This window comes from Bos taurus, chromosome 2 (genome assembly GCF_002263795.3).
Source record: "Bos taurus isolate L1 Dominette 01449 registration number 42190680 breed Hereford chromosome 2, ARS-UCD2.0, whole genome shotgun sequence".
Lineage (NCBI taxonomy): Eukaryota > Metazoa > Chordata > Mammalia > Artiodactyla > Bovidae > Bos > Bos taurus.
In genome coordinates, this window is record NC_037329.1 from 27,414,199 (window position 1) to 27,441,340 (window position 27,142).

At 39.8% G+C, this 27,142-nt stretch overlaps 1 protein-coding gene across 3 annotated transcripts in view; it reads right to left on the reverse strand.

Annotated features, from left to right (window-relative positions):
- CERS6 (ceramide synthase 6) overlaps positions 1–27,142 on the reverse strand; it is a 359,026-nt gene that overhangs the window by 60,868 nt on the left and 271,016 nt on the right. For all 3 annotated transcript variants that reach the window (XM_024978054.2, XM_024978051.2, NM_001193132.1), the window contains exons 5-8: positions 26,892–26,942; positions 24,444–24,536; positions 4,768–4,896; positions 1,358–1,464 (exon numbers count right to left, since the gene is read on the reverse strand). In XM_024978054.2, coding sequence (XP_024833822.1) covers positions 1,358–1,464; positions 4,768–4,896; positions 24,444–24,536; positions 26,892–26,942 — 380 coding nt within the window. The remainder of the gene's footprint in view (positions 1–1,357; positions 1,465–4,767; positions 4,897–24,443; positions 24,537–26,891; positions 26,943–27,142) is intronic.

The window sequence follows — 27,142 nt, forward strand, 5'->3', positions numbered from 1 at the left end:
ATAGTGATGCTTACTTTTTAAAAACTAGGTTCTCAGAAATTCTAAGCAGGAAAAGCTTTCTATTATTCTTTTGAGAAAATTTTCCTGGATTTTCTTCAACTTTCTTCTATTTAAATTCCTACCCCTAGTTCTGCTCATATCTTGAAAAAGCTCCAATCCTGAAATAAGTATAGATACATTATAGTCAAAATTACTTAATGTTTTCTACCTACAATCATATAAAACTATTATAATGAGTTTTAAAAATGCCTTCTGCCAACACAGGGTGCTGCTGCCGGGATGCAATTTTCATAACAAGTAGGTGTCCGAAAGGGCTGTAAGTCTCAAGGAGAAGGTGTGTGTGTGTGTGTATATGCGTGTGTGTGTGCATGGGGTGAGATTAATTTGTCTATGGAACCTCAATGATAGATGTTACTCACTTAAAAATCCCAATTTTATTTTTATAGTTTTTCTATTGGACTGAAAAGTTATCACTGAAGCCCTTAATTTCTCCACCTTCTTCCCTTTCTGTTGCTCTAATTTCCCATTCAAATCAATTTTCCCAAATGGAATAAAAAAATCTGTCATCAGTGGTAGACTTTAAGTGAAATGGAGGAATAAGATTTTTTTCAGAAATAATGATCTCCATAAAGATTAATGACAGTAGACCTATTTTCTATACAAGAGACTGTCATATTTCATCAAAACCTGTCATATAGCTCTCAACCAAAGAAAAGACGTCCAGACAGTAAGGGGCCACAGAGAATTTTAAGGGTTACTTTTGAGCTATACTTTTCATTTGCTTTAGCTATAAATGCAGCCGATGAGAATTATATAGGATAGTGGTCCTAAAACATGAATGTAGCAGTCATCAGGAAGGCATATCAAAATCCAAATTGCCAGGCCCCACACTCTGAGTCTGTGATTCAGTAGGTCTGGGGTGGGTGGGGCCCCAGAGGTTGCATTTCTAACAAGTTCAGAGGTGATTCTGCTGCTGTGGCTAATAAATCCTTGGTGAATGACTGGTACAGGAGGATCCCAGATATCTAACTGGTTGCAACACCATACTTCCTTTCTTAATGCAAACTTTCATGGCTAAGGTTTTTGCATCATATTTTAGGATTGGAGCCGAAAGTGGCTGACGGCTTCCTGTGGCTTAAGAACCTACGCAAGCCACATCCTTCTCTCACGATCCTGTAGAAAGTATTAACAAAGAAGACAACTTCCTTCTGGAAGAAGAAATCAAGCTGTTTCTTGAGTCTCTCCCTCGCTTTCTTTAAACTTCTTACTAAGTATCTGGAATAAAATTCAACAGGAAAATGTTTCATAAAACCTATTCTGGATGGGGTGGCCTTATCAGAAAGATAGGCACACTTACCAGAGAGGAAATACACCCAGTCGTGTGGTGATAAAAACCATGGCAAACATAACAAACAGGAGATCACAAATTTTCTGAAACTTGGCGTAATTTGCCATTTTGGCAGCCTATAAAAGGAAGGAATGTGAAAGATTAATTGAGTTAAACTGATAAATGAAAAGCTTCTTTCAATATGTATGAGTCTCCTTTAAGATATAACTTACCAGATGCATAAAACTGCTGGCTACTTTGAAATGTCATGCATCATGCATCATATTTATAAATTACCCATAAGTCAAGTGAAATGCGGTATTAGCCATAAGTAGAACTACTGACTGCTACAGATTTAATAAAATATTCAGCAACCTGGAAAATTCAATTATATGGTTGACTTCAGGAAAACAGAAAAATAAGAAATTCTTTCATTACAGATAATATTAGCAGGCCAAAGACACCAAAACAGGAATTTGGCATAACAGGTCAAAATAGAAAGTGCTAGATAATCCTTTAAACCTTTAATGAATTCCAAATACTAAGGTCACAAACTTTATAGACAATATATTGAGCCTTCCTGTACTTTTTCCTTCTTTATACTCATAGGTGTTTCTTAAACAGGTATAAGGAGGTCTCTAGGGACAGTTTCTTGGCTTACCCTCACAAATTTAGAAATGAAGAATGTGTCAAGATAATGTTATTTCAGTGAATCCATTTAGGTATCACTTTCAAATTTACATTATTGGGTCATTTTCTAGATGAAAAGTCACCAGTGTTCAGAATGTCTATGAGAAGTACACTAATAATTTATGGGAGTGATTTAAGTGACCACTTTTTATATTATAAATTAGTCAAGGAAAGAAATACATCCCTTTCTCTACCATTTACTTTTTACAGATGATTCTAAGTAAGAATAGGTGACACTGAAAACATAATTGTGCTTGATTACCTCTTTTTACATTTTCACATATAAATCACAGTACCCACACACAGGGTTATAAACTGAAGATGTATTTCAAATTCATGACATTATTTTCTAACTTCTTGTAAAGTTAAAATAGCTGAGCCAGACTTGAAAGGATTGTTGACAGTATCCATAGAAGCTGTAATTTAAGATCTTTAAGTAAAATATGAAGCTATGAGAGAAATACATTCCTAAAAGGAAATATCAGTATCTATTAACTGAGTGGAAGCCAAGATTATGAACCTTTACTTTCATGAATACTTTGTATGTGACATCACAACTTATACTAACGGAGTAAAAAAAACATCTTCTGCCTCCTTCTGGCTATGTAAACCATGTAGTTTTTCTTTTAGATTCATTCACCAGTATTCAATAACAAGTATTAAACATCAATTTTTCTGAAATGTCTAAGCCATAGATTCCACTTTGGAGAGTCAACATATCTCATTATTTGGATATTCTCAAGCATTATTTTATAATGTCAAATAGAATCCAAGGGATGAAGAACATTTCCTTTTAAACCTTTGTTTAAAAAGGAGTCATTCACATGACTTGGGCTTCTGGATTATTTTTCTTTTTTTGATAAAAGTGGTAGATGATGATTCAGCCCACATTTTCTGAATTATGGTTCTGCCGAGCACTAGGCCATCCATTTCCACAGACATAAGAGCTGGCAGATTATACAGGATTGATTTCAAAATGGTATATTGCTGTATATTTTTCTACCTCCAAGCACACTGAGGATTTAACCACATGGTAACTGATTTTCAGGGAATTGCCTTTGCACTAATTTTATTTCTTTTAAAAAATGTGCTGGATAGAATCTAGCTTGAATCACTTAAAATAGTGCCAACCTTCCATATGACATATCTAGCCCGTTAGGAATATTTTTTTGTTTCATAACCTTATAGGGACCAGAGTCTTTAATGAAGTGCTGTATATACGTCAAACCTTGACTAATTGCCTTTATAGTAGATTCAATTTTATGACCTGAAATTTCTGCTTATATTGCAATAACAAATCATTATTTGAGGGCACTTGTATTTTACATTCATAGTGACAGCACAAGCTTCAGAGGGGCAGAACTGTAGGGCAAAAGGAATGAAAAATCAGAATATAGATTCTAAGACCCATTTCTACATGGAGTTTGTACTTTGGTAAGTTTATTTTTGACCAGTTAGGTAAATTTCTTAGCATTAAAGTGAAAAACTGTAATTCTATAACCTTACTGAGCATGTCTCTTCATGGGGGCCAATATTAAGAGTAAATACCACATCAAAATTTTACTTGGGATTTTATCTTTTGAAATATGTTTAGAAGAATTTTTATTTTTCATTATTTTTTGCTATTTTAATAATTCTTTGTGGTAATGGTTTAGATAGTTAACTAAAGTGCAACCAATATCTCTTCGGGTATTCTTAATATGTATATGCATAGAAAACATAGTTTTCACGTAAAATATGCAATTCATATATACTTTCACTGTAAAAATACTAGGATAAAATTAAAAGATGCTTACTCCTTGGAAGGAAAGTTATGACCAACCTAGATAGCATATTCAAAAGCAGAGACATTACTTTGCCAATAAAGGTCCGTCTAGTTAAGGCTATGGTTTTTCCAGTGGTCATGTACGGATGAGAGTTGGACTGTGAAGAAAGCTGAGTGCCGAAGAATTGATGCTTTTGAACTGTGGTGTTGGAGAAGACTCTTGAGAGTCCCATGGACTGCAAGGAGATCCAGCCAGTCCATTCTAAAGGAGATCAGTCCTGGGATTTCTTTGGAGGGAATGATGCTAAAGCTGAAACTCCAGTACTTTGGCCACCTCATGCGAAAAGTTGACTCATTGGAAAAGACTCTGATGCTGGGAGGGATTGGGGGCAGGAGGAGAAGGGGACGACAGAGGATGAGATGGCTGGATGGCATCAGTGACTTGATGGATGTGAGTCTGAGTGAACTCGGGGAGTTGGTGATGGACAGGGAGGCCTGGCATGCTGTGATTCATGGGGTCGCAAAGAGTCGGACACGACTGAGCAACTGAATTGAACTGACACATGTATATAGGCAATAAAAACTATGACTGTTAATTTCATCAGGATGGACAACTACTAACTATAGTGAGTTATACATACCTTCCAGATAAATCAGTGTGAAACTTGTAACACTAAAAACAAAGCCTATTCAAACAGTAATTTTCCCATTGTAAAACATTAATTTCTTAAGTGTGGAAGGGTAAAGGCTTTCATTATTCTGTTAATAAAGAATGCTAACTTGGTGAATAGTTTTTGCACACAAATTTGTATATTAAAGTCTCACTCTCACCAATTAGACCTACAGAGAAACACTCTGCAGATTCAAAGAAGTCATATACTACCTTCTCCCAACACCATCTAGCATACCCTAGAAGAACTGAGGATCTGAGGGATTCCTTAAATTTCAGATTTTGTACTCTTATATATGCAAAGAAAACTTTTACCTCTAGAAGAGCATCGGCTGAATCGTGGAGACAGAGGATCAGGGTCCCTACTCGGGCCATGTTGTTGACATATGAAAAGGTAATCAAGAGAATAGCTACAAGGTGGTGCAGGAACATAACGGCAAAGTCCTGGGAAGCAGAAGACACAGGCATGTTCGTTAGGGTTTAGCAGCATCACAGTTTTCCCATCTATTTATCCATTCATCTAATACTTCTGAGGAACCCAATGGGCCCAGCGCTGGGGACGCTAAAATAAGTAATACATAGTTCCTGCTCTCTGAGAGTTCACCATGTCCTGGGAGAGACACGCAGGAGACCAGTGATTCTGGACAATGTGATCAACACCGGGACTAAGGCCAGATCATAAAGGCTGTTTTGTACTAAGCCAAGGAATTTAAAGCTATGGGAAAAATTGCCATATAGAATTTGTGAATGAAAAAACTATTACCTGCCTTATCAGTAGACAAAGGATGTTGCAGCCATCAAATTACAGTGTCCTCCAGAGTGAGCAATGAGGAAACTCAGGATGGAAAGAAGATGCCCACCAGCAGTCAGACACTGCCGTGCACCCTGACAGTGCATCTTGAGGAGACTCAGGAGAGAAAGCAGAAGATCCTGGCCCCAGATTGCTGAGGTGTTGTCAAAGGAATGAGTGATATGCATGGGATAGTCATCTTCCTATACACAGAAAAGCACTAAGTCCCTTAACTTGAGATATCTGTTTCTTTAATAATAATCTTTTGCTATTCTGACTACCTGGTCTTTGTTGTAGAAACTCCTATATATCTTGGGTCCCTCTTTGTCTCTTTGGAGTAATCTCTCAGAGTGATCTGAGATGCTATGTCCGCAGCTTAAGTCCTCAGTTTTGTCAACTTACTGACAATAATTTTCAACTTGTAAATTGTACATTTTTTTTTCAGTTGACAGGTTTCAAGCTCAGAAAGGTATTATTTGGATTCATACATTAGGAAACTCTTCTAGGCAGCAGTGCAGGTCCAACTGGACCATTTCTCTGACTACTAGTGGCTAGGGTTTGGCATCCTTCTTCTGGAATAGGCCCAACCGAATGTTAAAATAAGAATCGTAATATGTTGGCATTTCTGATGGCATTTCTACTCAAACAAGCTCTGAATTTTAACCATTATCTGTCTGTAGTCATTAGAAAAAAAATATAACTGGCAAACCTAATGGGAATTTGGCCATCCTTATTTTGATCAACTTCAGGGCAGCTGCTTCCTGGCTCATGTGAAAAGATTATCTTTCTCCACTACTGATTTATCTCCTGACCACCTGGACACATTTGTTGTAACATGGAATTTATATTGTTTGGAAATGCTTTTACTGACACTTTTATTTAGTCTGTATTTCTCCCAGAGTAAACTCGAAGTCTATGGGACTTCAGCGCCAAGACCAGCTCTAATGATGACCTATTTGAAACCACGGACCATTCAGAGAAAAATGAGACAAAATTAGAAGCATATTATGAAACTGAGAGAGAGAGAAAAAAAGAAAGTGAGTTTATGCACAGATACGTACACTCTTCATTAAGTAGCTATTGATGTCACACAGTTTGGGGTCTGAAAGTTCAACTTTGATGACTTAAATGGTTCTAAAACATTTAAACAATGTTTTTTGCTTATATCCTGAAAGTAATTAATGATAATCTATAAGTAATAAAACACTGCATCTATAAGGTCCTTTTGCCATATATTTCCTTGTATAGTTCCCACATTGAAAAATTCCAATCATTTTAATTTATATAACTTAAATCTATAAAGCTATGGATTCTTCTACTGTTTAAATTCCTGTGATACAGAACTCTTTAAGAATATCTTTTTATGTTTTATAAATTCAAGCTTTAAATGACAATGATGAAGTAGAGCCAAATGGGTATATTTAAAAAAACACAATGTTTAAATGGTTCTGTATACACTTTGGTGTCCAGAGGTTACTTTTCTGTATTTATGGATAACCATATTGACTTATTATTGGGCTTCCCCAATAGCTCAGTGGGTAAAGAATCTGCCTTCAATGCAGGAGACAGGAAATGTGGGTACAATCCCTGGGTCAGGAAGATCCCCTGGAGGATGAAATAGCAATCCACTCTAGCATTCTTGCCTAAAAAGTCCCATGGAGAAAGGGTCCTGGTGGGTGACAGTCCAAAGGGTTGCAAAGAGTCAGACATGACTGAGTGACTGAGCATACATATTGGTTTTTTAATTTATTCTAGTAAATAGCTCATATTTACTGGAATAAAAAATGTATTAGTTTCCTAAATAAGGTCAGATACATTAAAGAATGAAATAGAACTATCTTTCTTATTTTCAGTTAACCTAGTCTCAAAATGAGCTGTGTGGCATGATGGTAGATACCACTGTTGGCAGAATCATGTCTTGCATCAGTTCATTCTAAAGCCCAGAGCAGAACTACAGAATGAAGTTGTGCAAACTCTTGCTGCCTGTGGACCTGTGACCACGCTCCTTCCTCTAGACCCACATTTGCATCTCTAATTAGTTCTCAGCTCATGGCGAGAGAAATGAAGACCATGCTCTGAGTTTAATCAGTGACCATATACTGACTCAACTTACCAGTTTTACATATTTCCCTTGATTTCTCTGATGCTTTTGTAGTCATCTAGGGTTTTCCTAAAGCATTAGTTGAACAATACCAAAAGTGCCTTAAGCATATAATAAAAATTGCTCTGATAATGTTTCCCAGGGGAAGATGAAATCTCTTCACTCCAGGCTGTTATCAGAAATGTATTCGGTTTTATCATCTAGAGTAATCTACCAGACAATAGTTACTTCAAAACAATGGATCAATTAAAGTGGAGCTAACCTATCAACTGCTATTTTATATTGTCTCATAAATATAATTAAATAAAAACATAGAGTGTTAATTCAACAGTTCAGTGAGTTTATATTCACCCATGCTGAATACATAGATTTTAAAATCTAGCTAGTTGAGTACCTAACCAGAACAATACTTTCCACATTTCCCATTGTTTAGCCCTGAATGATTGCTCTTGATTCACTGAAAGAGAAGAGGTTTTCTCGATTTAATTTTAAAATGAATATAAATTGATTAAAACCTTATGGAGGATTAGGGCCATTTTATAATTAAGTTTCCTAATATGTATCTGATATAAATGTCAATAAATAAAACAATGCCCTTGGCAATATAGCAAGGTTGCCCTAAAAACAAGAGACTTGTTTTTCAGACAAAGTTTGCTCTGTGAAGATGATTTTTGCATATAAATAACCTGGTCCTAGAAAACATTTATTACTGAGGGGCTCAGAGCTATGCTCACAGCAGAAGACGAATTTTCATTATACTGTCATATCTGTATGAATATAAAAAGCATGAATAATGGATTTTGTCTTTTACATTTGTGCTTCAGAAAGCATTATACACAATGAAATACCTTTAATAAAAGCCATGCAACCATTATTTTGTGTGTTACTCTCATCCCCTCACTGTGACATTTTTCTGAATAGGTAGTGAATCTGGTACAAATAACAGTTTTTAAACAAATTGTCAATTTAGACTTTATCAACACATTGTGGCAAACTCCCATCCTCTTGTTTATTACTGCTGAAAGTAACTGGTGTGTTAATATATGTAGACGCAGGCAAGCTGCAGGAAACTTAGCATTTAGGTTAAGAATGTTTCTTCCATTTTTGGTAGCATCAATTAGGTAGAGAGACTGTGATTTCTTGTTGGCCTTCATACTGAAGACAGAGCCCAAAGCCCTTATTTTAAACAGACTGGCCTGGCTACCTGCATCAGTGGTCCCCAACCTCCTACTGTTCTGTCATGTTGTTTCTGGGCATATTCATAGCCATTGTCAAGGGCTCCTTCTACATTCCCTGCATGATATTTACCTCAACCCCCGCCCTCATTCTAGTGGCTTCTCCTGTGGTAATTATCAGAGTTAGGAAAAAATATAGATATGGTCTTGACTCAAGTACAATTAGAATAAGACTAAAACAAAGAAACTGAAGGAAAAGCCAGAAGCTGGGAAGAAAACATTGGGTTTTTTTCCATATTACATTTCTGAATGGCATTTAGAGAACCCAGAACAGAGTCTCAGCCTATTTTGTGTAGCTTCCACTTCAGAAACTTGTAGGTGCAGATAAACTTCTAGGTACTTGGGATCCATCCCCAACTGTTATTAGTAGAACGAGAACGGGCATCCTTAACTCAGTTCTCCAGGGGAATTCTCTGCACAACAAAATATTAGCACCAAAGGGCCACAGGGACCGAAGTCTGATGTTCTATATGATGGAACTCCATTTGCAGTGGTCAGGCTGAACGAACAAGGCTTCGAGATCATACTGTTTTCAGAAAACACATAAATTCACATCGATGTACATATTCTTATGAAAGCAAAATTAACTCATTTCTTATTAAGAAAACTTCCACTACAAACAAGAAGCTTGTTTTCTAAATTCCTGTTTGCTGGCTAAAGTATTAACAATTTTATGCAGTTTCTTTTGGGAATAATCTTTGCAACAAATAAAGAAAAGCATTGGTGAAGCTTCTCAAAAAAAAGTTAAGATCAAGATATTAAGTGATGGTTAATTCAGATGTGCATGGGTGGTGAAAAATATGAAATACCACTAAAGTGCAAGACAAAGAAAAGGCTCTTCTCTCTGGGATGCAAATGACCGATGCAGCTTTCCCAAATTAAACAAATACCATTAATAAAAATACTCTAACTCATGAATTGTTGTTGTTTAGTTGTTCAGTCATGTCCAATCTTTGCAACCTCATGGATTGTAGACTGCCAAGCTTCTCTTTCCACGGGATTTTCCAGGCAAGAATACTGGAGAGGGTTGCCAACTCCTTTGCCAGGGGATCTCCCTGACCCAGGGGTAGGAATCAGGCCATGTTACCCACTTAGCAGATTTTCAAACTCTCTAAGAAACAGAATGAAAGAAACATAATTTGAAGCTGATTTCATTTTACGGCCACTATAGCAATAATACAAATATCTCATTTCTATTTTTTTTTTAAATAGTTTTCCTATTTGAGTCTTCAGGTACAAAGAAATTAATAGGGTTGTTAACAGAGTAGCATGTTCTTTTTTTCTAGAGATCAACAATAGTTTCCCCATCTCTTCTCTTGGGATCGTGGAACCTGGGAATAAAGCTCAGAATGTTGGGGAGCAATACAGTTGTGCAGAAAGTGGGCTTCAAGCCTGTAAGTTGGCATCATATAGGGGAAGAGTGGCCACCCAGGCTCCACCTTCACTCCAGAATGAACACACATGGAGTGTGTGAACTTCGGACAAAACTTACACGTGCCAAGAACAATCATAGTTAAACACTTTTCCCATTGAGTGAATATGAAGATATAATAGATACTCAAACTTTGGTTATGGATAGCTGAAGTCCTATGCATGAATATATATATATTGATATATTAACATATCTATCTGCTGCTGCTGCTGTTGCTAAGTCGCTTCAGTCGTGTCCGACTCTGTGCAACCCCATAGAAGGCAGCCCACCAGGAACCCCATCCCTGGGATTCTCCAGGCAAGAACACTGGAGTGGGCTGCCATTTCCTTCTCCAAGGCATGAAAGTGAAAAGTGAAAGTGAAGTCGCTCAGTTGTGTCCAACTCTTCGTGACCCCATAGACTGCAGCCCACCAGGCTCCTCCATCCATGGGATTTTCCAGGCAAGAGTACTGGAGTGGGTGCCATTGTCTTCTCTGTATATCTATCTATATTTCTCTTAAAAAGCAAAGAAACAGAATACTAACTGTCTAGGTTGTAAAGACAATGACTGAAATAAAAGAACATTCAGAGTGATTTATAAAAATCTGTTAATTCTGATTTGCCCATATTAGGCAACTTGTAAATTATACCTTTCTGTTACCAGCCCATGATGTAAGAAGTTCACATAATGTATGTAAATGTAAAGGTCAACCTTTGGGGTATCTGCAACCTCTCACAATTTACTTGGTTATTATATTTCTAGCTGGCCTTGAGTTAAATCACTGCAGATGATGACTGCAGCCATGAAATTAAAAGACCCTTACTCCTTGGAAGGAAAGTTATGACCACCTAGATAGCATATTCAAAAGCAGAGATATTACTTTGCCAACAAAGGTCCGTCTAGTCAAGTGGCCACGTATGGATGTGAGAGTTGGACTGTGAAGAAAGCTGAGCGCTGAAGAATTGATGCTTTTGAACTGTGGCGTTGGAGAAGACTCTTGAGAGTCCCTTGGACTGCAGGGAGATCCATTCTGAAGGAGATCAGCCCTGGGATTTCTTTGGAGGGAATGATGCTAAAGCTGAAACTCCAGTACTTTGGCCACCTCATGCGAAGAGTGGACTCATTGGAAGAGACTCTGATGCTGGGAGGGATTGGGGGCAGGAGGAGGAGAAGGGGACAACAGAGGATAAGATGGCTGGATGGCATCACCGACTCAATGGACATGAGTCTGAGAGAACTCCGGGAGTTGGTGATGTACAGGGAGGCCTGGTGTGCTGCGATTCATGGGGTCGCAAAGAGTCGGACATGACTGAGCAACAAAACTGAACTGAAAGAGAACTGGTTAAATGTGCCACTTAAAGAAGGGTATTTCAAATAACAAAGTTCTTCAAAAATTGTAGTTGAAATTCACTTTCATTATTATGTATAGCCTCTACTCTAGTGTAAATATTTATGGGAAAATGTGGAAATGGATGAAAAAATGTGATTTGTTTGGATAATGTTTGTTTAATTATAAAGAGGTAGAGTCCTGCAGGAATGATTCAATTAGCCCATCTCTGATATCAATCCATGAATAAAACCTTATTCACACAAAATCTAGACACAAATTTATTTCTACACTTTTTCCCCAATAGACTAGATTTTTCACTTTTGGGACTAAATATATACAGATTTAGGTCCTTGAGGGAGATAACTGTCTCATACAAACATCATTATAAAAATAGCAAGTGCTAAGAAATTAATTGGTTAAAGATTTTAAGCTTGCTATTGTTAGTATTGAAACGTTTTTAAAAACATGTGCTGATATGATGTGAATATCTCTCTCTGCCATTCTTAAAGCTGACATCCTCACTCTTCACCAAATAGGCATATCCAAGTGACTCAACTTTAGAGCAGAGAAAGACAAACTACAGACTCCAGGCCGAATCTGTTCCTTATTTGTTTTTGTAAATAATACTTTATTAGAACACAGCAACATCCATTTGTTTAATCACTGTTTATGGCAGTGTTCTTGCTATAGTGGTAGAGTTAAATAGTTGCAATGGAGACTGTACCGCTCTCAAGTTTAAAATATTTACTAGCTGGCCCTTTAGAAAAAATTTTGATAACCTCCGCCTTAGAACCACATCAAACAGCGTAATATGTAAAACAGTCTTGTAATTTGAGATATCACAATCGCATAGGCTCATGGCTGGCTTCATCACATTTTCTTTAGATAAAGAATAAATAAGGGGTTTAATTTTCACAGCTGTTCTGAAGCAACCCATTCAGTATTACTTTCAAAATTCAGATAAATTATTAAAAAAAACAGTTTTGGCAGATATCTCCATCAAAATCCTCATGATAAATTATAACTACAACTTTAAGAGCTTTTGAAAAGCTTAAGCTTTTGTGAAAACAAGAGCTGTCCTGGATGCAACATTAGTCTCTCTACCGCAACATGTGCCATTACTTCAGAGCTTCTGGGAACACACTTAAATGAAATAAAGAACTGCTGTATCAGCAGTGTTTACCCAATCTTTCTCCTGTGTAACAAAGACAGCACCATTTTAAGATCAAGAACTCATAATCTCATGTACTTTGAATTATTTAGTTAATATTTAATCTTTAATTGATTTTATTACTGAGGAAAAAGATGCAATAAAATTTTATTTGCACAACAGAAAGCAACAAGATAGGGCCACTGCTTCCCTCCCACTATGCCTGGCCAGAGCCTGGAACTTCATCTGAAACTCCCTGAGTCCTCCCTGCTTTCTACCTCTCTTCCCCTCCAAAGTATGCTCTCCAGATGCACTCTGCTTTCAAGTGACGTAGGTATTTTTCTTAATCATACACACATATCTTTTTTCTCATTGAATTTTGGGTATTGAGATGTTCTCCATCACTACAAGTATTGCCAAATTACAGGCGCCAGTAGTTAGAAGCCAAAATATCCATCTTCTGGGTGCAGTTGAAATTATTCTTGGTCCAGCCGCACTAATTTGTACAGCTTTTCATGCTAGAAGGGTCACTTCTGGGACATTTAAAATACACCCAACGTAACAGTCTTAAGTGATGTGCAAGTTAACAGATTTTGCTCTCCTTTTTATCTGGCATGAGGGTGGGGTGTGGGAAATAACACAGTGGACCAAGGCGAGGGCCAGCACTGGACATCAAATAAGCTCATTCAGGTTGGAAACATCCAGAACGGTCAGTAGGGGGCAGATTGGACTCAACTAAAATCAGCCATCCCAGAACTCAAAAGCCATCATCCTCACATTTTCTGTAAAGCCTGTGCCATGTGTTAGGTTGTGTCTGACTCTGCGACCCCATTGACTGTAGCCCCCCAGGCTCCTCCGTCCCTGGGAGTCTCCAGGCAAGACTACTGGAGTGGGTTGCCATCTCCTCCTTCAAACCCTGGAGGTTCTAAATGACAAATCAGGTCTCAATTTGGTGCTTCGAATGGAAGAAGAAAAAGTCTCCTCTAGGTCAGCCAAGCTGGGATGATGCTGTAAGTTGTCAGGAGGGGTTCAGGGAAACTCTTCTTATTATCATCAGCCTTACTGTCTCTCTTCTAATTCCTCTTCCTTCCACTGCCTGAACTCCCCACCTGCCTTCACCAACAGGCAGGACTCTACCTGCAAAACTCACCTGTCACCTTCCCTGCCCCCATCAGTAGTCTGGCCCTTCAGGGATTTTTCCCGGCTGGAAGGCTTTGTATTTTCTCTTCTTTTCTCCAAGCCCCACTCCCATTTGAGTATCTGGTGAACTTCTATCCACCCTGAGACTTGCCTAGTAATTCTCAGGTTTCAGAAGGTTAGGACATGGTGATTTATTCCCAACAATGCCATAAGGCAAGTACTGTTTGAATGCCATTTTATAAAGAAACTGAGCCACGGAGAAGCCGTGAGATTTCTCCAGAGTCATATGGTAAGGACAGGCTGGAGGCACACCAGCATCTAGTTCTGTGTGACTGGAGAGGTCAGGCTCCCATCACAGTGGACTGCTTCTCAGAAACAGGAGATCAAGGAAAGACGAAAAAAAGGAAGGTGGCAGAGGGGGAGGACCCTTCTGAAAACACAGGTAAGTGGGAGCCTATTACACAGAGCAAGGTCACTTCTAGGGGACAGGAAGAGAAGGGGATAAAGAGCAAAGGGGAGGATTAGCCATGAGTGGAAGAGGTGCCTTTTCTTGGGAGGCCAAAGGAGAGGATATGTCATGGGTCTGTTTATATTTAAGGGGATAGAAATGGAGGGAATTCACTGAGTCAGGGAGATTCTTAGATAGATAGATAACAGATAGATAGTAAGCCAAAGTAGACGCTTTCCCAAGACTCCTAGGATGACTTATGGGAAACTCTCCAGGGGAAGCAGAATGAAATCTCCTAATGAAAGTGAAAGTGAAACTCACTCAGTTGTGTCTGACTCTTTTCGGCCCCTTGGACTATTCAGTCCATGGAATTGTCCAGGCCAGAATACTGGAGTGGGTAGCCTTTCCCTTCTCCAGGGGATCTTCCCAACCCAGGGATTGAACCCAGGTCTCTCACACTGCAGGTGAATTCTTTACCAGCTGAGCCACAAGGGAAGTCCAAGAATACTGGAGTGGGGAGACTATCCCTTCTCCAAGGCATCTTGCTGACCCATGAATCGAAACGGAGTCTCCTGCATTGCAGGTGCATTCTTTACCAACTGAGCTATCAGGGAAGCCCCCCAAAAGGGGACACTGCGGCTGCATGGGCCAGGAAAAGAAATCGGACCTCCTGAGTGGCAGGCAAGACTTCTACCACTGAACCACCCATGCACCAATGAAGTGATGCTTTCCAAATGTCAGTGGCATCTCTCAAGGGGGGGTTGGATCCCTGAGGGCCTGGACTTAAGGACCCCGAGCCCTGGAGCAACAGCACTGTGTTGGTCCTGGGTGTAGGTCTCTCTGTAATGTGGCAATGCTGTGGCCCTTTCCTGCTGTCACTTCTCATCCTTGGACAGCAGTCGATGCCACCACGATGCCCCAGGGCTGTCACCGGGCTGGTCATCTAACTGTGAGATTTAAAGATGCTTAAGAGCCTCTCCTCTGGCAAGGTGCTTGGGAGTTTGATTGCTGGAACTAGCTACTAATTTTGAATAAAATTTCATAAAATTGCCCCATAAGACATCCCCTCCTCCCGCCCACCCCAGACAAGACTATTCTATTGTTCTCCCACCAGCCTGCACACAGCCCTGGGTTGAAATGCTTTGATCACCAGTGGTGGCTTACTAAAATGAGCTGCCTCTTCTTCCCTTCTTTGATTCTGAAGTCACTGCAGTGAGAAAGAAACAGAAAGAGCCCTCAGAGTCAGCAGTACCTGCCTTGGAAGAAACCTAAGCTTGGAGGGCAGGATCTTGCTACTCCAGTCATAACTGAACACACAAAAGCACAACTTGGAGCCTCTGTGAAAGAGTGGTTAAGTGGTCTGCCTGCCAGTGTCTATAAGGAGCAGCACTGAGGTCACCCAGGGAGAATTCTACATCATCCTCCACCCTCTCAGGACAATCAGGTGTCATCTGGTGTGATTTCAGCCTTTCCAGCAAAGAGAGGAGATGCTGATACAATCTGAGGCATGATCCGAAAGTCATATCCTTGTTGTTCGTTGTTCAGTCACTCAGTCATGTCAGAATCTTTGCGACCGCATGGACTGCAGCACGCCAGGCTTCCCTGTCCTTCACCACCTCCTGGAGCTTGCTCAAACTCATGTCCATTAAGTCGGTGATGCCATCCAACCGTCTCATCCTCTGTTGCCCCCTTCTCCTCCTGCCTTCCATCTTTCCCAGCATCAGGGTCTTTTCCAATAAGTCAGCTGTTTGCATCAAGGTGGCCAAGGTATTAGAGCTTCAGCTTCAGCATCAGTCCTTCCGATGAATATTCAGGACTGATTTCCTTTAGGATGGACTGGTTTGATCTCCCTGCAGTCCAAGGGACTCTGAAGAGTCTTCTCCAACACCACAGTTCGAAAGCATCAATTCTTCGGCACTCAATCTTCTTTATGGTCCAACTCTCACATCTGTACATGACTATTGGAAAAACCATTGCTATGACTATACAGATCTTTGTTGGCAAAGTAATGTCTCTGCTTTTTAATACGCTGTCATATCCTTAGGAAAGACTTAAAAATAATCTAGGGACACTCCTGGTGGTCCGGTGGTTAACTGGTTAAGACTCTGTGCTCCCAATGCAGGGGGCACTGGTTCCATTTCTGGTCTGGGAAGTAAGATCCCGCATGCTCCACAGCACAGCCAAAATAAATAAATAAAATAAAGAGATGTTTTCTTAAAAAGAATAAAAATAATCTAGATGAGCAATTCTTAAATGTTTTGGTGTCAGGAGCATATTCTTGAAAATTACTGAGGACACCAAAAATTGTTTATGTGGGTCATATCTATCAGTATTTACCACACTGGACATGAAGACTGGGAAAAATTTAAAAACATGTAAAACATGCTTATTAATTTATTTTAAATAAAATCCACTATGTTAATTAAGATAAATATATTTATAAAAAATAACCACATTTTCCAAAATTTTTTAAATATAATGAACAGAGTGGAATTGTTTTCAGTTCAGTTCAGTTCAGTTCAGTCGCTCAGTTGTGTCCGACTCTTTGCGACTCCATGAATCGCCAGGGGTTCTTTGAGACCCCAGCACGCCAGGCCTCCCTGTCCATGACCATCTCCTGGAGTTCACTCAAACTCACGTCCATCGAGTCGGTGATGCCATCCAGCCATCTCACCCTCTGTCGTCCCCTCTTCCTCCTGCCTCCAATCCCTCCCAGCATCAGAGTCTTTTCCAATGAGTCAGCTCTTCGCATGAGGTGGCCAAAGTACTGGAGTTTCAGCTTGAGCATCATTCCTTCCAAAGAAATCCCAGGGCTGATCTCCTTCAGAATGGACTGGTTGGATCTCCTTGGTTTTACATGATTGCAAATCTCTTTGATGCCTATCTCATGCTGGATTTCATCATGGCATATATATTCAATCTGTTGCCCAGTTATTTTGGTTAAAGTATGTAAAGAAAATCTGGTACCACACAGTTGGAAATGGGAGAAGTATCTTAATAGTCTTTTTCAGATAGTTATGGATATTCTTCCTTGATATTCCAAACCTTGACAAGAGGGACATTCTTAAAGGTTAGTTGCAATATGGAATTTAAAATTATATCAATAAAATTTTCATGTTCTGTTACATAAAATCTTTTGGTCTGTCTTGACCTTTGAATGGATCTTTCACTCACGCATATTTTCAGAGCATCATGCATCATTTGTAAAACATTGGCTCATGGAGTTAAAGAAACATATTTTTGCACACTGTGTTAAAAATCACATTTATTGTCATCACTACCAATCTCCTGAGAAAAGTCTTTAAGTATTGAGATGCAATAGAGCTTTTTCTGGTGGACACAAGTCTTCTAAAAAATCTAATTTCTTGAAAGTTTGAGTTTTATCATTGACAACAAATAATGTCAATGGTTTTACTTGAAACACCTCAATAAGTTCACTCTGTGCATTTTCAGTAATGTGTTTACCAAATGCACACAATGGAATAACTATAGTTTGTCATTCTTTCAAGTAAAAATTAGATTTTTGGGGGAAAAAGCAACCAGCACAGCCCTCAGTGGAAAACACTAACCACGTGTGACTTTTCTTGAGACACACTGGATGTTGTTCTGCAGCAGAAGCTCTTCCTGGCTCCTTCCCATTTCATCAGACAAAATAAAAAAAATTAAATGTACACTCAAGAATTAGAGATTTAATAAATTAACACTTTTTACTAATTCAACAAGAGCATTCTCAAGTAAAACTGACACTTTTCCTTCCTGCAAGCACGTGGCAGAGAAGAATACAAAAGCTACTACTCACACTGTTTGGTACCACTGCTAGCAACTTTGCCATTACTTTTGCACGATCAGTGTAAAGTTCAATGCAGTGAGAAAGGTAAGTGACATCCCAGCATTATTATGATTTCACTTTTGATGTTGTAGCTCTTCTGAAAGGGTCTCAGGAATCTCTAGGTGTCTGAAGACCACACTTTGAGAACTGCTATCTTTACAAACGATTTCCAAATACTGTTCTAGGAGGTGATAATCAGCCAGATTATTAATAGTAGCTGTGCCAGTTAGGATAAACTAGATTATGTGGCAATAATGAAACCCTTAAAATCTCAGTGGTTTATAACAAAAGTTTATGTCTTATTCTATTGTATGTTACCAACTAGCTGGGCAGGGGGCACTCTGTTTATTGCCATCACTTAGGGACCCAGATGGAGCAGCCTCTATCTCAAACTTAGGGACCCAGATGGAGCAGCCTCTATCTCAAAGGTTATCAATTACTATGAAAGTGAAAGTGGTTAGTCTCTCAGTTGTGTCTGACTTTGCAACTCCACGGACTGTAGCTCCCCAGGCTCTTCTGTCCATGGGACTTTCCAGGCAAGAATACTTGGAGTACTTGGAGTGGGTAGCCATTCCCTTCTCCAAGGGATCTTCCTGACCCAGGGTTCGAACCTGGGTCTCCGGTACTGCAGGCAGATTCTTTACCATCTGAGCTACCAGGAAGCCCCATCATGCTAGAGGGAAAAGAGACTCTAGTGGGTCTCACTCTAGCAATTCCATTACATCATTGACTAAGTCAGTTCTGCTCATAGCCTACCAGCCATCTGGTCATATCCAACCACAAGAAGGGGCATGGCTGAGTGTACCGTGGCTGAGTGCACCATCCTCAAGTATGTGCTTGAGAGTAGAGAGTTGGCAATATTTGGTGAGTCACATTGACGATTACAGTAATAGCCAACATTTATGGAGCCTTTTTTATGTGCCATGTACTGTTTCAACAGCTTGTGTCACTTATCTATGCTCCTAACACTCCCATGAGGTAGGTTATATGAACTCTATTCTTTAGATCAGGACACAAAGGCACAGAGAGGTAAGCTACATTGCTCAAGGTCACACCAAATTAGGAGAGGTGCTGGGGAGGTAGAAGGACTCCAAAGCCCATGCCTTCAACCTCTAAGAAGACACATAACCCATAATTTTCCCCAATCTTAAGCAAAATGAGAGAGATAAAAACTTTTCATAATTATAAATAGAAAGGATTGTCCTTTTTTTTTTTTTCACAAGGTATCTTTTCTCTTTTAAAATGTTAAGATGTCCTTTCTTTTATGAAGTAATTTCCTTACCAGGAAAAGTAAAAGGTTGGCAACTTTAAGTTAACTCCTTTTCCTAATGATTTCTGCTCATTTTAACTGATCAAAAGTAGAAAAATTTGTGACCACTAGTTCAGGAGGTTTTTTGATTTGTTTTGGGTCCTAGCACTATGCTTTGATTCAACCAAATTTTAGTCATTATGTGCTGGGTACTGCTCTGAGTTCTGTCAAGCATTGTATAAGATATATGGTTTCATGGACATTGTTTTATTTAATTCTATGCCATACTGCTTCCTTAATAAAAGATTAAAACATGCTTTTTTTTTAAATCCTAAAGCTAACTGAAACAGGAAAGACCTGGAGCATGGCAGGCCCCCACAAGGCATCTAAAGTACTCAAAGCAATAGATACCAGTAATTTCCCACAAAAGTTACCAAACAGCAAACACAAGCTTCTCAGTAAGTTTCTCACTAAACTTCATCATCATCACCTCTCTCTGTCAGGGATCTTTCATGAGATGTACTTTTTCTCTCAGGTTAAAGACCAAAAGAGCAATAAGTTGATTTCACCAGCTGGGTCCTGGAACTCAGCCATGGGTGATTTTTTGCAAAGCACTCTAAACACAAGCAAGGTTCATTGGCCGAGGGCCCAGGCCGTCAACCCAAACAGCAGCCTAGTTAACAGCGACACAAGGCTTGCACACCAGCAAGCTGTTCTGAGCTCCAACGTGGTCATATTTATCAACTTCCGTTAGAAAATTTAGATGCACAGGAGAAATACTTATTGTGAACAGGTGCTGGAAAACAGAATCTTAATAAAAATTAAGCCTTGGGAAATAAAAGGTGATTCAAACAATATTGAATACCAAGAATATACCTGTTGTTTTTTTTAATAAGGTACCTTAATGATTTTTTTTTTTAACAAAAGAAGAAAAGCAAAAAGGAAGGGAAGGAGAGCAGAATGGGCAGAAGAAGAAAGAAGGAAGGAAAAAATCCTCAAAAAGATACACATATCTTGGTATCATACAATAGAATACTTAAATTATGAGTCCATTATACCAAATGACTGCCTCTTGACTAGCACCTTTTCTCTGGGAATATTAATAGCATGTATGTCATCACTGACCAAATAAGTACCAACCCTGGAGATGACCAAGAGAGGCAAGGTGTTCTGTCACCATAGAGACGAAAGTTCTCCAATCATTTTTAAACTCCAGATTCTGCTTGGCAACAGAGCAATTAAAAAAAAAAAAAAAAAGATGGCAATACTAGGACATTTCTAGAGGGGGAGAGTTTGTGAATATAAAAGCCATTTTTAGAAAGACTTGTGAACCAATTAAGTCCCAAAGAGTTATTTCTGAACCTCACATTTTAAGGTATTGATTCTAACAGCTGGGGGCATGCATTTAGATCAAACATTTATAAATTCTGGTCCCTATTTGAAAACGGTTGTTCAAGTTCATTGTTATTTGATAGGGCAAGTAAAGAAATATTTTTATAACCTTTCTATTTAACCACTATATGTACAGACCTCAGAAATTGATTATCATGGGTGTCAATGGGTGTCTTCAAACAGCTCTATTCTATAATTAGGAGGAGGGTTGTTTTTAGAGGGTGAGGGCTTAGTTAACAGTTGCAATATAGAAGGTGGGGATGTATTTGGCAACAGAATATACCAGAAGTCCTTGCTGATGGCTGGAATGGCAGGTCTTTCAGGTGGGAGGGAAGTGAGGTGGGAACCCCCAAGGATCTGCACTGGCTGTAGCCACGGTTTGAAGGAAAAAGGGAAGGATTAATGAGCAACTCACTAATGAGAGATAGCCACGCACAGAAGGCCTTCCTTATTAAAATCTGTGCAGAGTAACAAGCACATATGGTAGTAGCCAAATTCCCATTTTGTACAAGAAACAAGACTAAGCCAGCTGCACCAGGAATGTTCAAAGGTACTCTGACCAAGGGGAGAAGGAAGAGGAGCCAGATGGCCACAGTAAGCTACAGCATTGACCAGAAAATGTATATATTATTAATTTAGCAACATTGACAACACGTACAGGCCTGAATAAATTCCATTTTCATGGACCTCACTATAAAATGCCCCTTTTTGTAGGCTTTCTCTGCACTGATGCAAGATAAGTGAAAAGCATACAAAATGATACACTTTAGCCCCTCAAATGAATCCACTTATAATTACTATTAAGAAAATGGTAATTTATCATAAGATAATGAAGCCTCTGTGAGTCCTCTTGGCTCAGTGAAAAGATATGGTGCATGCATGCTGAGGAAGCTCAAGCAAGAGGAAGTGGTTTGGTGACTTGATGCAGCAACGTCTCCCGAGGACTAGGCTCCTGGGGGCCAACTAACAGTCAGTTTTGCTTCCATTCATCTCTGACCCAAGATGGCATTCCTAATTGTCATGAAGCAAAAGAGGAACAAATAAAATGGCAAAGAATGGCAGAAGGCATATTGCCTCTAATGTCAGGAGCATGGAGGGGCAAGTCAACACGAGATGTGTAGACACATCCAATGGCCCATCTGTGAGGAATCACGGGACTGTGCCTGGTAAACTTGGGCTCTAATTTATCCCCACACTGTACAGCCTTGAAAATTCACTGTACATCAATTTTCTCAATTAGAAGATGGGAAGAACAGTCAAAACTCCTTCTTTGTTATACAAGTGTTTTCTGTGACTACCTGGAAACATTCTCCTCAAAAGAAAATACAATCTGCATTCTTCAGCCTTAAGCAGGACATTTCGACACATGCTACAACATGGATGAACCTGAGGCCATTATGCTAAGTGAAATATGTCAGTCACAGAAGGACACGTGTGGTGTGACTCCACTTAAATGAGGTAAGGAGTCATCAAATTCATGGAGACAGAAAGCAGAATGGTAGTTTTCAGTGATGGGCTTGGAGGTGGCAGGAATGGGGGTTTGTTGACTAATGGGCAGGGAATGTCAGTTTCACAATATGAAAGGGGTTCTGGAAACGGGCTGCACGACAGTGTGAATGCGCATGACACGACTGAACTATACACTTGAAAATAGTTAAGATGGTGAATTTTGTGTTTTGATTTTTCCCAAAATGAATGATTTCAAAAATAAATAAGTAATATGCACAACAGGCCTGGCACGGTGGAGAGCATCACTCTCCAACTATGGACTACAGGATTGAAGAAGACTCCTTGTGTAAGAGAGACAAGATCTAACTGACTTATCATCACTGAAAGATCTTTACACATTTTCAGAGACGGACCCAAAGCATTTGGTGCAATGAGTAAGGGAACCACCAATTATAAGCCTTAGCCCTTACAGGAACCATCCACCTCTGAGAATCAGATGACACATTCCGCATTAAGGCCGTGCTGTCAGGAAAGACAGCCATTTGCCAGTCAAGTAAGCCACTGCCATAGGAGACTGGAAGGAGTAGACCTGGGGGAGGTGATGCTGCTGCTGCTGCTGCTGCTGCTAAGGTGCTGCAGTCGTGTCCGACCCTGTGCGACCCCATAGATGGCAGCCCACCAGGCTCCCCCGTCCCTGGGATTCTCCAGGCAAGAGATGCAGGTACTAGGTAAATGCTTTTCAGCTGCCACTTGGACATTTTGCAATTTGGCAGATTACCGATCTAACCAAGAAATGGTTTGTTACAGTATAGCAATCCATCACAATGCACAGTACTATTTGCAAAGAAGCTTAGAAGATATCCATTAGCAGTCAGAAAACATTCTGATGAGTCCATTTACTCATTCACCCTAAACTTACTGAGCCCCACCCCAGGCAGGTGCACTGACAGTCACGAGAGGTATAAAGATGAACTTGGCCTGCTCTTTGCCTGCCAAGTCTGGTGAAGGGAGATAGACTCCAGCCACAGGCAAAGTCTTGTAAAAAACAAAGATGTCATGGAAAAAACATGTTTGAACAGTGGAGAGACGATATTTGTAACTAAGACATATGTGTGTGTCAGGGGGAGGAGAGACGGAGTGGTGGGTTGGAATCATGGTGACAAGCCTGAAGATCTCCCCAGGTGGTCTGGCTTTGTTTTGAAGATTTGAGAAGCATAACTCTTAGATGGCAGGTAGACAAGAATAACTACTTAGAAAGGAGGGCCATTTAAGAGGCTGCTGTAATAGACTAAGCCAAAATAGGACTCAAACTAAATGTGTTAGTGACACCAAGAAGTAGGTACAAGGAGTGGCAAAGAGGAGAGCAAAGGAAGGCTTCTAGCTTACATGACTGTTGGTGACAAATATTACTGGAGGAAGAATAAGACTAGGGGAAGACAATGTCTTCAGCTGGGTACACTTTGTATGTATGGCTCAGACTTCTCATTCATAAAAGGAAAACAAATAATAAATGATCAGATGGGATCTTAGCACTGTGGTGAGGATTAAATGATAAAATAACAAGAAGAACATCATACTTTCATTTATGATTAGTTTTGTGTAAGTGTGGGACCCAGAGAAGATTTGGGACAGGAGACAGTTGGGAGTTACTGCTACAGATATAATTGTTAATAGTGCCAAAGGGTGTAAGCTGGATCACCCAGGGAGATGACATCCTGTAATCTAGGATCAGACCCTAGTGCATGCAAATATGCAGAGCAAGGAGGGTGGGGGCTGGAGTGGAGGCCAGCAGAGACGGCTTTGAAGAAATGATCCAAATACGAGTATCTGGAAAAAATAGCTTCACGGGAAAAAACAACAACAACAAACAATCCAACAGTGAACAGCCAAAAGCACCAATTCGGCCCAGAAGCTGATAAGATAAGAACTAGAATGAGAGGGTTTAACACTGAAGAGGTCAAGAGTACCATGAGCAGAAGCTACTCCAGTGGAGGGTAGGGTGAAAGCCAGTTACAGCTCACTTAGGAATGTTGTATTTTCCTGACATATTTTGACATTACATAACTCTTTAATTGGGGAAATCTTCATTCTTTAGGGCTGGAACACTGAGCTTTCACTCTCTCCCAGGAGTCACAGATACAATTTTTCCTCTTCATTTCATTTGGACAACAGAGGGAATTGGGACTCAGACTGAGAGGAAATTAATGCCGTTAAGAATCATTGCTATATTTTATCACTGAGAAAAGAACCCTAGGTTTGGGGTTGGGGGAGAGTGAAGAGATAATGGGATTAAAATATAGAACAGCACAAACAAAAGTAGAGAATCTTCTATAATAATGCCGAAAGTCATACTAATTCAGTACTGATGGGAGAACAGAAGTGGGTGCTTCTGAGACTCTACACCCATCTGCCAAGGGTCATGAAAAACGCCCGTCTGCAAGTCCTTTACAACATACCCACTCTTACCTTTCTTTTGATATCAGTGAACTGGGAAAACATTAAAGACCAATAAAACGACAGCTCCAGGATATAATAGTAGTGAAGGTCAGGTGTGAGTGGCTGAGGATCAAAGAGAAAAAGGCATGATTAATAATTAATAGGAAACCAAATCTGTTTCAAACATCTCAAGCTCAGTACTGGAAAGTGACATGGTCTTACACCTCCACAAATTCCAGCCCCATTCTCTCTGTCGATAAGAGAGCTTTGAAGCATTCCTCTAATCCACAGCTTGATGGAATTAGTTTTGTTTCATCTCCAACCAGAAAAGTGACAACTGGTATGAACATTTGGCTGCTGCTGCTGCTAAGTCACTTCAGTCGTGTCCGAACATTTGGCAGTGGTACCCAATTTGCGATTCATTTCAACAATCACATTTATGGTTCTCTGACATGCATCTCTACAAGATTCCTTTAGGCAACTTGCAAAAAAATTCTAACACATACACAGAAAGAATAAATCTGGACAACTCCCATGAGATTCTTTGAGATTCCTGTACTCAATTCCTTGAGTACAGGGACCAGGGGAGGCGAAAGAAGCTGGAGTACTCTATGAGTCATGGAGGCACAGTTTCAGATTCTGTCTTAATTGGAGCTTTTTTGTTTTTAGAAAATGTTCTGTACATTGTAAAGATTTTTAAAAAGATAATTCAAAAATATTTATTACAAGATCAGGGGACAAGGAAACTGCTAAGAGATACAGGTTAGGCACCTCCCAGGGAATCTGAGATCAAGCCCCAGTTCCACAGTTTAAGAAGTTATAAAACTTGGGCCTTGGTTTACTTATTGGAAAATGGAGGTAACATCTGCTTTACCTGCCTCAGAGGTCCAGGAATGAGGAGAGGCTCAGAGAGGCAGGGGAAGTCAATGCTATTTATTTTGCACATAAATCCATAAAGACAAAACAGAGTTTTAAAAACACATTTTTGATGAGTTGTTTTTAATTGTTTCACTGAGTTATAATGAAATAACTTGATTTCCCCAATGAATGAAAGACCTTTGAAACTCATTACACGAACACATCCACACCACTGCATACAAGCAGCAGTATACATGGTAAATACAATTGAAACTGAAATGCTCTGTAAACCAATAACAGCATAATGACTAAGTCGTATGAGAAGCACTCACGTAACCACCAACTCTAAGCATGGACACCAAGAAAAACAGTTGTTCCCCTCATTTATCTTTGTCAACAAAACACACGAGGAACAGGATCCTTTCCATGCAGTATGCCATTACAGGGTACAGAACCGTAAACGACAACATTCTGAGTATAATATGTAAGTTCATAAAACAGCAGTTGCGACTGAGAATTACAACTGTGTGCAGCAAGCGATTGCTTTCGATGTTACTTGAGTCTCGACCAGATGGCCTTGGAATGTTCAGCTCTCTCGGACCATGTCATGTTGTTGATTTTCAGTCTTTCTTAATTTGAATAAACCATGTGAAAGAGATGGAAATGCAAACTGGAATCCCCATTTCAATGTGTTCCTAGCCTTGACCCTGTCCTAAGGAATAGCCAACGCCAGTCCTTATCCCCTGTTGCAACACAGTGTGTAATAAAGAAGAAGCAGGGCACGCCTGCTGTCCATTAACTTCGTTAGACCAAATGCCTCTAAAAAGGCAATCTACAGAATTCCAAACTCAAAAATCCACACTGCTTACTACAATGTCAGTCTCTTTATTTTATCAACAAAATACATGGTTGTATTTGTTTCTCTTAAATAATATATCTCAGTTGAACTAGAGATTCTAGAACTGTCTCAGCAAGACATTCCTAGAGAAGTCCCACTTTGATATTCAAATAGTAACTGAGCTAGAGACCACAACACATGGTAATATTACTAAATTCAAGATTCGAGGCAAGGGTATATCTGTGGGCAGCGATCTGAAATGCTCTCTGTCTGGGATATGATTTTAATCTCATTTTCAACAATGCTATTTTTGTCTATGTGTAACGGGACAAGCCCATTTTTCCATGCTCAGGGAAATGGTGTTTGATTTATATCTATAGAGGCTGCTCCTAAGCCACAAAGTGAACCAAATTCTGCATGCCTATCCCAGCTCCTTACTCGAGCTTTGCCCACTAGCTGTCGAGACAGGCCAGGGCTATTACCAGCCCAAAAGCAGATGGGCTGTTAGAAGGAGGACTTATCCACCTACTGAAGTGATCATATCTTACTCTTCAGCAAACACACCTTCCACACTTCCTCCATCTGCTCAAGCAAGTGAACATGGATTCTGAACTAACAGAAAGTACCCTCCTCACTAGGCTACATCCACCATCAAGCAGCAGGGGCAGGGCGGGGCAAAAAGCAAGGTGGCTGCCCAACCTGCTGGGACCTGCCAGAAAGCATGGTGCTGGCTTAGGAAGAGCTCTCCATGTGTGAAAATCCAGACAGCGCTGCGTCCTTACCTGATAGGGGTAGTTGTACCAGCAATGCTTTGTATTCCACAGCCAGGGCGTCTGAAAAACATGACAGAGAAACTATTTTACATGTTTTGGAAAAGAAGCAGGATAAGAGAAGTTTACGACAGATTCTAGGCTCCCAATATTTCGGGATTTCATTAATCTACCTGCATGAGAACTGAAGGACTTAGTACAATCGGGAATGGGAGAGCAAAGAACTGAAGAGTCCATCATGCATTCTCTCTGGGGAATCTTCT